Source organism: Impatiens glandulifera, chromosome 3, assembly GCF_907164915.1.
Source record: "Impatiens glandulifera chromosome 3, dImpGla2.1, whole genome shotgun sequence".
Lineage (NCBI taxonomy): Eukaryota > Viridiplantae > Streptophyta > Magnoliopsida > Ericales > Balsaminaceae > Impatiens > Impatiens glandulifera.
Window position 1 is genome coordinate 53,121,104 of NC_061864.1, and position 11,712 is coordinate 53,132,815.

General features: G+C 33.7%; 1 protein-coding gene across 1 annotated transcript; it reads right to left on the reverse strand.

The window, feature by feature from the left end:
• Positions 1-10,160: 10,160 nt before the first annotated feature.
• On the reverse strand, positions 10,161-11,319 carry LOC124930377 (expansin-like A2). The gene is made up of 5 exons (XM_047470728.1): positions 11,184-11,319; positions 10,943-11,091; positions 10,718-10,896; positions 10,485-10,617; positions 10,161-10,409 (listed from the first exon to the last, which is right to left on the reverse strand). The coding sequence occupies exons 1-5, from the start codon at positions 11,317-11,319 to the stop codon at positions 10,161-10,163; spliced, it is 846 nt and encodes a 281-aa protein (XP_047326684.1).
• Between the last annotated feature and the right edge of the window lie 393 nt (positions 11,320-11,712).

An 11,712-nucleotide genomic window follows, 5' to 3' on the forward strand; every position in this document is an offset into this window, starting at 1 on the left:
TACCAACTCTTTTTCAATTTGTGCAAATGGTCTACTTCCCGTATGATGTGGGAATTTCAGCTTCTTCCTGTTAATTATATTTGTACGCCTGTTTTACTGTATTTGAAATAAAAAATGAAGTTAGATTAATTAATATCAACTTTTATTTGAATTATGAAACCGCACCTTAAATTTTTCCGTGAAGAAATGGTTGCGACACACAAACTCCCAATCATCTCGATCGTAGTCTGGTGGAGGATTAGCCAGTAACGCCGCCTCGTCTCCTTTGTGGATGCAGCTATATGACTTGTTCAAATCCGACCACCATCTATCCCATATCTGCTTGGCGTGTCCCAATCCGGTCTTTCGAAATGAATCAATAAAACAATTAGTAGCTTCGAACGGATCCTGAAAAAAAAACATTCAAATGTTAAAAATAATTATTTAATGAATAATGTATAATTAAGTAATAATTATTACCTTGATAGCAGTCCAGAGTGAATCCAATTGGTCCGCACTTAATGCCTTCCACTTTAGAAGATGGTGTAAGACGGCTGCGGGGTCCTGGATAATCGACCCCACATGTCTAGACCACCGTGTTCTTCCCACGTCAGCACCTCCTGGCCTCCCATCTACCTCTCTAAAAGTAAGAGGAATCCTTGTCCCCACTACCCTCTTAGATATCGCAATATTCTTGTTCTTTCCCCGTCTCTTGCGGGCAGAAGATTCTTCAAAATTATCAAATTCATAATTAGATATGTGAATCAATTCAAACAATAACTAATTTGTAAACAAGTTACCTATCGATGATGGGTCGGGAGTGGAACCGTGCTCCTCCTCATCATCCTCCTCGTTAGGCTCCTCGAGACCCTCGACTTCAGCCTCATCGTCATCCACCATATCAGCAAATGTGCTCTCTATAAACTCTTCGGCCTCCGTAGCCTCAACATCCTCGTCTGTTGGGGGAGCAGTAGCTATCGGGACCACAGCAATAGGTGGTTCGTCTCTAGAAGACGATCCTCGGAGCCTTAAGTTCTCTGATTGGGAAAATAAGTTCTGGTATGGCTTTAACAATTTGCTGGGTGTTTTCCTCATACTCTTCCAAGTTTCTTTACGACCTTCAGACATTCTTAATGCATACCATTAATAAATGAGCGAATAATTGAAATAAAGTAGTAATAAGAACGAATATAAAGTAAAAATATAAATCTACCTAATTAATTAATCTGAACTATATGTTTGTAAACCGTGATTTTATTTTTGTCACAATCTTCCAACCGGGTCGGGCTGACATATCAGGGGTGTAGAATACTTATTTTGCTTGACTCGCCAATATATACGAGTCTTGACTTTGGGTTTTCAAAATTCAGTTTACATTTACACTTACTAAGCCATATTTATCCACTTTCACTCCTAGTTCCCCGAGTGTGTATCAAACCACTTACACTTGAATAAAACAACTCGTTTGTGAGAAAAGTATTGTACTTCGATTATATCCGTTAAAACTCCGTAGTATGACATAGTTTCAGACCCGTTGTACCCCTCAACAACCACCCCACTATTTTGAGTGGTCAAACCTTCGTCGTGTTTTTCTGTACAAAATTTGTATCCGTTTACTTTACACCAAACATACATAGACGAGTACATACTTGGACCTTCTCCTAAGATCTTGATGTCTCTTGATATGTTGTTAAATTCTGCTAAATGGGCGACCTATATATATACCCGAAATGAAGTTGTTAAAATGAATAAAAAGAGTTAGGATATATGGTTTATAATTTACTCACTCGATGCTTGAAATAGGCGGCAAAAGTTTCTCCACTGGACTCGTTGTTATTGCAATACTGCATATAATCTTTGCAAATAGATCGAATATTAAATAGCACACTCTTTAATGCTAATTAGTAACAGCAACATAGAATCTTACATGTAAAAAGGTTCTACTTCGGGGCAATTTTTCAAAATGTAAGAATGAGCTGTCACTCGATCGATATAATCCAAGTTGTATATTTTTCCGTTAGATAGGTCTTCCAACAATGCAAATATTGAAATGCCTGAGATTTCAGCTTGTGCATTTTCTTGCACTTCTTCCTCCATATACCTGGCACATAAACTAATACTCTCATTAACAAGATAGCTATCGCTTATAGAGGCTTCGGGGTGGTTATTATTCCGCAAATATCTTTTCATTGTACCCATGTAATGTTCAAACGGATACATCCATCGATACTGAACAAGTCCCCCAAGCAAAGCCTCAAATGACAAGTGAACCGGGAGATGCATCATTATGTCGAAGATTGACGGCGGAAAAATCATTTCAAATTTGCAAAGTGTCAATGTAATATCCATGTACAATTGTTCGAGGTCCTCTTGAATCAACTATTTGAAGCACAACAACCGAAAGAAACGAGACAAATTTACTAACGCATCATACACATTATTTAGAGGTAATCCACGGGTTGTTAAAGGAATAAGATATTCCAATAAAATGTGACAATCATGACTCTTTAATCCTGAAATCTTTTTTTCTTCAAATTTACACAACCGCCGATATTTGAGCAAAAACCATCAGGCAACTTGAGATCTTCAAGAAGTTACAAAGACGTTTTTTATTTTCGGATGTCAAAGTGAAAGGAGCTTCTGGATAATGAACAACTCCTTCATCATATATAGGATGTAACCATGATTTTATGCCTAAGAGTTGTAAGTCTTTACGGGCTTTAGGACCATCCTTAGTCTTCTCTTTCACATTCATTATTGTTCCCAACACGCTATCACAAATATTTTTCTCAATATGCATCACATCCAAATTATGTCTCAACAATAGTGATTTCCAATAAGGAAAAAGGAAGAAAATGCTAAGTTTGTTCCAATTGTCTCCCCGCGTTTCATGATATATCTTAGTTTTCTTGCTCAGATCCGTATTAAGAATTATGTCTTCTAGGTCTCGTGCTTGCTCGTAACTTTCTTGCCCCGTTAACAATCTAGGGGGCTCTCTATAATCAGTCCGACCATCAAACGACTCTTTATCCCTTCTGTATTTGTGCTTTGGTGGAAGGAAGCGTCTATGACCCATGTAACATTGTTTGGAACCATGAACCAATCGAAGAGATACCGTGTCGTTGTTACAACAAAGACAAGCGAATTTACCTTTCGTACTCCAGCCTGATAAATTCGCGTAGGCGGGAAAGTCGTTAATGGTTCACAACAACGTCGCTCGCATGTTAAAGTATTGCGAGGTGTGTGCATCAAACGTTTTCACACCAGTTTGCCACAGTTCAATCAACTCGTCGATCAATGGCTGGAAAAATATGTCAATTGCATCTCCAGGACTCTTTGGACCCGGAATTAACATAGATAAAATAAAATTGCTAGAATCCATACAAGTAGTGGGTGACACATTATAAGGAACGAGAATAACCGGCCGAACACTATATGATTTTTTCCCATTTGCAAATGGTTGAAATCCATCGTTTGATAAACCTAGTCTTACGTTTCGAGATTCCGACGTAAAATCTTTATAATTTTCATCAAACGTTTTCCAAGTTAAGGATCATCGGGATGTTTCAACGTATCACTATCAACTCTTCCTTCTTTATGCCATCTCATCATTGGAGCCGTTTTTGAGGATATGTATAGTCTTTGCAGTCTTGGTATTAAATATCTCAACACCTTTTTTGGAATGAATTTCCCATTTTGCTTCTCTCGAACTGCCCCACTTGTTTGGTCGACTTTCCATCTTGAAAGACCGCAAACTCTGCAAAAATCTTCATTTTTGTCGTCTTTCCAAAATAGCATACAGTTGTTCTTACATGCGTCTATCTTGTCATATTTAAGCCCGATATCAGTAATGAATTTTTTACTTTCGTAGTATGAGTTTGGCAATTGAGCGTCAATCGGTAATATGTAGTCTTTAAACAGACGCAGCAACATATCGAAAGAAGAATTTGTCTATTGATATACATTTTTTATGTGAAGTAGTTTCAGTAGTGTTGATGATTTCGTTATTCGAGCACCTTCATACAATGGCCGTTTGCAATCATCAAGCAATTTATAAAATCTATGCACATCTTCGACTGGTTCATGGTTGTTCGGGACCTCATTAACGTTGGAGAACATATCGTTTATAAATTCGTGCATATAACGTTCTTCATTGACCTCTTCATTAACTGTATTATTCATCTCCGGTCTCGCATCGTTGATTTCCGACACGGCATCCTCCGACTGATCATCGTCATCATCATCATCATCATCATCATCATCGAAGTCATCGGCATCTTCATCGACATCGTCATTAACCACTTGAGTAGTACGCCTCTTTTCTCCATGAAAATACCAGTACTCATAATGAACATTTATTCCATAAATGATGAGGTGAGTCTTCACTTCGTCTATTTCCATAAACGGTGTGTTCAAGCATTTCATGCAAGGACATTTCACGGTTTTTCGGGATGTACTCCTAACAGTAAACTCGAGGAATTTGTCAACACCTTTCTCGTAATCTGGATGATCTCGACGTTAGGTCATCCAGCTTTTATCGGATACTTCCATATTTCTAATAAAATGGAAAACAACCCGCATTATTATTTACTTAATTAGACTTATATTTATCTTATAATAAATCTAACCTAAAATCAAATCTAATCCAACAATATTTCAATCATACATAATTCATACCTAAAATCCAATCTAATCAAAACAATGCAATTATAACCTAAAATATAATTTATTCATACATAAACCAAATCTAACATAAAATCAAATCTAATCCAACACTATTTCAATCATACACAATTCAAACAATTCAATTTATACTTAAAATCCAATCTAATCCAAACAATTCAATTCTAACCTAAAATATAATTTATTCATACATAAACCAAATCTAACTTAAAATCAAATATAATCCAACACTATTTCAATCATACACAATTAATACCTAAAATCCAATCTAATCAAAACAATGCAATTCTAACCTAAAATCTAATTCATTCATACATAAACCAAATCTAACTTAAAATCAAATCTAATCCAACACTATTTCAATCATACATAATTCAATTTATACCTAAAATCCAATCAGAACAATTCAATTCTAACCTAAAATCTAATGCTTTCATACATAAACCAAATCTAACATAATTAAATATAATTCAACATAATCAACATGATTCAATTCATAACTAAAATCCAATATAATCCTAACAACATAATAATATAATTCTAATATTATTAAAAACATTTAAAACTTACCTTATTTAGCAGTTGTGCCGGCGACGACGGTGGAGAGGCGCGGCGACGGTGGAGGAGGCGACTGTAGGTGGAGGAAGCTCGACGATCTTCAATAGACGGTGGATGAAACCTAATAACAATAAATATAATCAAACTCAATATATAACATATTATACATAAATCAAACTCAATATAACCAAAAACAAACTACAATAAAACCTCAATCAAACCAAAATCAAAACAAAAACCTAAATTAAACAACTTCTAACCTAAATCAAACCAAAATCAAACCAAAATCAAACCAATCTAACATAAATCAAACAAAAATATATATAACATTAATCAACCTAAATCAAACCAAAATCAAACCAAATCAAACCATAATCCTAAATTAAACAAAATCTAACATAAATCAAACAAAACCATATATAACATTAATCAACCTAAATTTAACAATTCCAAACCAAATCTAACATATATAACATTAATCAATACTTAGATAAACTTCCTTCATATTTATCAAGCATTCGATCATCAAGGAACTATGACCCTATTTATAGAATTAAAACCTAATCTCAATCAAATACTAATAAAGAAGATAAATTTAAAACAATAACATAACTTTCCTAAACACACTTATAATAATAATCTAATACTTCAGGAAATCAATCATTCAAACAAATTCAATCATACCAAGTTGAATTGATTCAATCAGATTCAATAATAACATTAATAAAACTAAATCTAACCATTCCTAAAAATTAACCCTAAAATCTAACCTGTATAACACTAATATATCTAAATAAACCTAAAAGCTTTAAACTGACCTTTAATTAGACGGACGGCGGAGGCACGGCTGAGGCGCGGCGGAGAGCGGCGGAGGCACAGCGGCAGATCTACAACTGGATCCGCGGCAGATCTTCAACCGTAGAGGCGTTGGCGGCTTCAAGAGGGCGGCGTATTGGTGGCGTTGTCTTCTACGGGAGGCGTCGTCTTCTTTAGCCGGAGGGAGTCGTCGGATGGCGGGAGGCGGCGTCGTCTTCTTGTTGGCGGCGCTGACGAAAAGAAGCGACGGGGAGAGAGAGTGATTAGGGAAAAGAAACGGGGAAGAGAGAAAGAAGGTTTTTTTAATTAAATAGATAATTCCTGAGAGTTATATGAAAACTCTCGGTTTTATTTAATTAATTCCGAGAGTTTTCATATAACCCTCGGTTTTTATTAACAAAATGAAATCCGAGAGTTATATGAAAACTCTCGGTTTTTTATTGTTTAAATTCCGAAAGTTTTCATATAACTCTCGGTTTTGATTATTTTTTGACATTTACACAATTAAATTTAAATACACAAAACCGAGAGGTTTTGGTATATCTGTCGGTTTTTATGCATATTTCCGAAAGTTATATATTTAACTTTCGGTTTTAGAACATTACAAATTGTTAAATTATTTGGTTTCTCACTTTCTAATAACGTTGAACAACATTAATTTAACACATTTGATATCCTTAAAATATTTCTCAATCCATATGATCAAACATTACACAAATACATAAGATAATCCTACATAAACATTCATATACACTTCTCTATATGATCAAACACATTCATGAACATTTTAACATTAAACACAATCTAAAATTTTAAAATAAAACACACACTTGATAATATTAGTTAGGAGTCTAGATTGGAAGGTAGAAAATCAATTAATATAACAATTTGTGAAATAGTAATTCCGAGAGTTAATAGTAAAACTTTCGGTTTTTATGGGTATTTCTGAAAATTTTACTCTAAACTCTCGGAATTATCATTTCACAAATTGTTAAATTAATTGATTTTTAATCTTCTAATGAACTTGAACAGCATTAATTTAACACATTTGATAACCTTAAAACATTACATAATCCATATGATCAAACTTTATACATATTCATGTGATCATCAAATACAAACATATATATACACTTCTTTATATAATCAAACATAATCATAAACATTTTAACATTAAACACAATATTAATTTTTAAAAAACAACACACACTTGATTAGATTATTTTGGAGTCTAGATTAGTAGGTGAAAAACCAATTAATTTTCCAAATTATGAAGTGGTAACACCGAAAGTTAATAGTATAACTTTCGGTTTTAATGGGTTTCATCGAAAGTTTTGAATAAACCTCTCGGTCCTGACCTTAAACAGAATGTTTTTGGGAAGGGACAAAACCGAAGATTAATTTGAAAACCTTCGGTTTTGACCCTTCCCAACACTTAGAATTTTTTCTGTTTTTTTAAACAAGGGTCAAAACTGAAGGTTCATTTGAAAACCTTCGGTTTTTACCCTTCCCAACACTTAGAAAATTTTCTGTTTTTTTTAAACAAGGGTCAAAACCAAAGGTTTTCAAATAAACCTTCGGTTTTGACCCTTCCCAACACTTAGAAAATTTTCTGTGTTTTTTAAACAGGGGTCAAAACTGAAGGTTTTCAAATAAATCTTCGTTTTTTACCCTTACCCATACTTAGAATTTTTTTTCTGATTTTTCTTAAACAAGGGTCAAAACCGAAGGTTCATTTGAAAACCTTCGGTTTTGACCCTTACCCATACTTAGAATTTTTCTGTTTTTTTTAAACAAGGGTCAAAACTGAAGGTTTTCAAATAAACTTTCGATTTTTACCCTTACCCATACTTAGAATTTTTTCTGTTTTTTTTTAAACAAGGGTCAAAACCGAAACTTTTCAAATAAACCTTCGGTTTTTACCCTTACCCATATTTGGAATTTTTCTGTTTTTTTAAACAAGGGTCAAAACCGAAGGTTTTCAAATAAACCTTCGGTTGTTACCCTTACCCATATTTGGATTTTTTCTGTTTTTGTAAACAAGGGTCAAAACCGAAGGTTCATTTGAAAACCTTCGGTTTTGACCCTTCCCAACACTTAGAATTTTTTCTGTTTTTTTAAACAAGTGTCAAAACCGAAGGTTTAGTTGAAAACCTTCGGTTTTGGCCATGCTGTTTTAAAAAAAAAGTGAAAAGAAAACTAAAAGAAAATAATTCATGAACAACATATTAAAACCAAACCAAAGATAATAATAATAATTCATAATTATGAAAACAAAAGACATCAAAATGTCATCGTTCGTACGGAAAAAAAACACATAATTAATCGAACGATATAATCTAGAAATTATTAGATGGGGGGAGGAGGAGGTGGTTGATTCTGTCGACTCCTCAACAATTCAAGTTGATGTGATTCTCCAATTTCTGTGTCATTTTAGCCCTGTCCGCTTTAATTTCACTCAGCAATTGGCCTCTTTCCACATCCCTCAATCGGATTTGCTCCATTTTCAGCGTCATATTTCTCACCTCTTCCTTACGTGCCGCAATTTCTGTTTGTGCTAGCAAATTCTGGTAATACCGAGATAGTTTCTCCGGTGTACGCCGAAGACTATGCCATGACTCACCCATCCTAAATGCATTTCATATATATATATATATATATTAATCAAACAAAATAACCATAACCTAAATCTAATATAACTTAAATCAAACACAATAATAAATCTAACAAAATCATATATGTTTAACAAACTAACCTAAATCTAATCTAAACAATAACAAATCTAAATCAAACTACCAAACAAATAATCTAAACTAGCCTAAATCTAGATAATATAAACTACATTATAAGAAATCTAAATCTAATAATAAACAACAAAAAAAAACAAATCAATCTAACCTGAACGCGAGAAGACAAAGAAGAGAAGCGGCAGTGGAGGAGGCGGCTGCGGCGCGGAAGAGAGAGAAAGGAGAGAGTCGAATGAAAAAGAGAAGGGTTAGAGTTTGTATTTATAGAGGTAGTTACCGAAGGTTTTCATTAAAAAACCTTCGGAAATAACCATAACCAAACATAGAATTATTTTTAATTTTTTTGGGGTGAGTCAAAACCGAAGGTTATTGGAAAACCTTCGCAACAAAGAATTTCAGAAAAGGTAAAACCAAAAGTTCTTTGAATAACCTTCGCAATTAAAAATCTTAGGAATTGCAAAACCCAAGGTTTTTTTAAAAACTTTCGCAATTAACCCACATCCAACACTTAGAATTATTTGTGGTTTGGGAAGGTAAAAACCGAAAGTTCTACAAAGAACTTCCGGTACTAATTAGTAAAACCGAAGGTTTTACACCCCTCTCGGAATCTATTTTTAATACCGAAAGATTTGTTCCTCTCGGGAGTATTTAGGAGAGTTTTATAAAACCTTCGATAAAAATCGTTGGTAAAGGACGAATTTTTACCAGTGTAACATCTCAAACTTTAAAAAGACAAAAAAATAATTGTCCTTTTTTTTCTTAAACACTTAGCAAAACGTTTTTCATCTAGAAATTCTTTCTCATTATTATGTATATTTTAAAATTACTAAAGGATTTCATCTAAATTATAAATACATAATTTAAACTAATTTATTATATTATTTTTTTTTTAAAAAATTCTCACACTAAAATGATAAGAATTAATAAATTTTATAAATACAATTTTAATTATATTATTTTAAAATAATAAATATTTATTATATATTTTAAAAATATAAATACATATATTTAAATAATAAAGAGTGACTATTAATTTGAAAAAGAAAAGAGGGGGCATTAATTTCTTCTATCCTTCCTCTGGCCGAATCTTATTGCTTGAATTGAATGCAAATGATTCTTTTTTTACAATTGATTGTAATATTGTTCATCATTAATAAATAATATATTTGAGGTATTATTGTATGTTCAACTTTCAACCCAAATCAAACAAACTAAACAGTAATTTAGTGATGATAATGGTGCTTCATCAATGATGTTATTATTATATATGATGTGTTTTCAGCTTACAGAAAAGAAGAAATATATCAGACAAATCCTCTCTTTTAATTTTACTAGTTGTTGTACTTAATAATTATTAATGTTTGGTGATATTCATCTTCAGATTTGTTCTTCATCGCAAGGTGAGCATCCTTCCTGAGCTATTTCCGTTATTTGAAGGCCGGAATCGTACATGGATCCCGGTGTCCAGTTCGCCGGAAGAACACTATGTTTCGTATAAATCCACTTCCCGTCGAACCCTGAGGTCACCACCATTCTCATTTGCAATGCGCCGCTTGGGACTCTGCTCGTCGCCCACACCGCATCGTTGCCTCGCCGGTTCAAACTACTCCAGTCCAAAGAACCAACCTGCATAACCAACCAATTTCACATTTATATTTATGTTCAAATCAAATCATGAACGAATGAATCAATTCAAGTCACCTGAGCCACGTCAACTTCGACAATCTCTGTCTGACCGCCTTGAAAGATGAATTTGAGGGCGAGATAGCTTGGCCTATGGCTACTCTCATCCACATTGATTGTCAAGTTCTTGTTCTTGTATTCACATGGTATTCTGTTCCCATCAAATAATAATACACACCAGGTTTTTGTATGTTATTACCAAGTATTAAAAACCAAAAAAAAAAAACAGGTCAAATGGATTGATTTCAAACCTTCTGTATTGGACATCGAGAATACCCTGACGGAGAATATCGCGCTCTTTGCCCTTGTTAGCCATGGCGACAAAAGCACTACGGGTAAGGACAAAATCTGTGTTTTTGTCATTGTTGAGATCTGTCACTATCACCTTCGTCCCCTGTTTACTACACAGAGTGGCGTTCTTGCAACTTATCTACACAAACAAACAAATTAACCAAAACAATCAATCCAAGCCCTACCCAACCCAAATATAGGAAATGGGGAAACACCAGACCCACATTAAAACAGGAACCACAGCCAGCTCCTTTTTTGTAGATGGAAGGAGAAGCAGCAGCGACCATTCCGTTACTGAAACTTGTGGTTAGAGAACCATACCCACAAGCCCCACCTGCAGCATTAATTATGGATCCATCTAATTTGTCAAATCAATTAAAAATGAAGAGTTTATGACGATGATGAAGAAGATGAATTCTTTCTTACGAGAAATGGCATAATCGCCGGAGAAGTAGGCGACCTTGGAGTTATGCAGGCATCGATCACATGCCGCAGTTGCAGAAGAAGAAACTATGAGGACGAAGAAGAAATGGAGGAAACAAAAATATGTTGAAGAATACATTATGTCTGGTTTTAGTGGGAGAGGAAGGTCTATAGTGCACTATATATATATTATGCTTGTTTGTTTGATAATATCATCTACAAAGAAAATAAAATAATATTTACGTTAAAGTTCTTCATTTAATAATATTATTTGTGTCATTAAAGTCATCCAAAATGACACATTTTACTTTCTAATTAGTTATTTATAAATCATTCTTTAAAAAAGCACATAAAAGATAAATAAAAATACAATAAAAAACTGTAAGAACAAAAGTTTGAGAAATATTATTTGACATTACACTTATTTTCGTTTGCTTGTAAGTTTTTTCTACTATGAAATTGATCATCCAACTAACTTTTAAGTAAAAAATGATTTTTTATAATATTGGGATGCAAGTAAAATATTGAATGA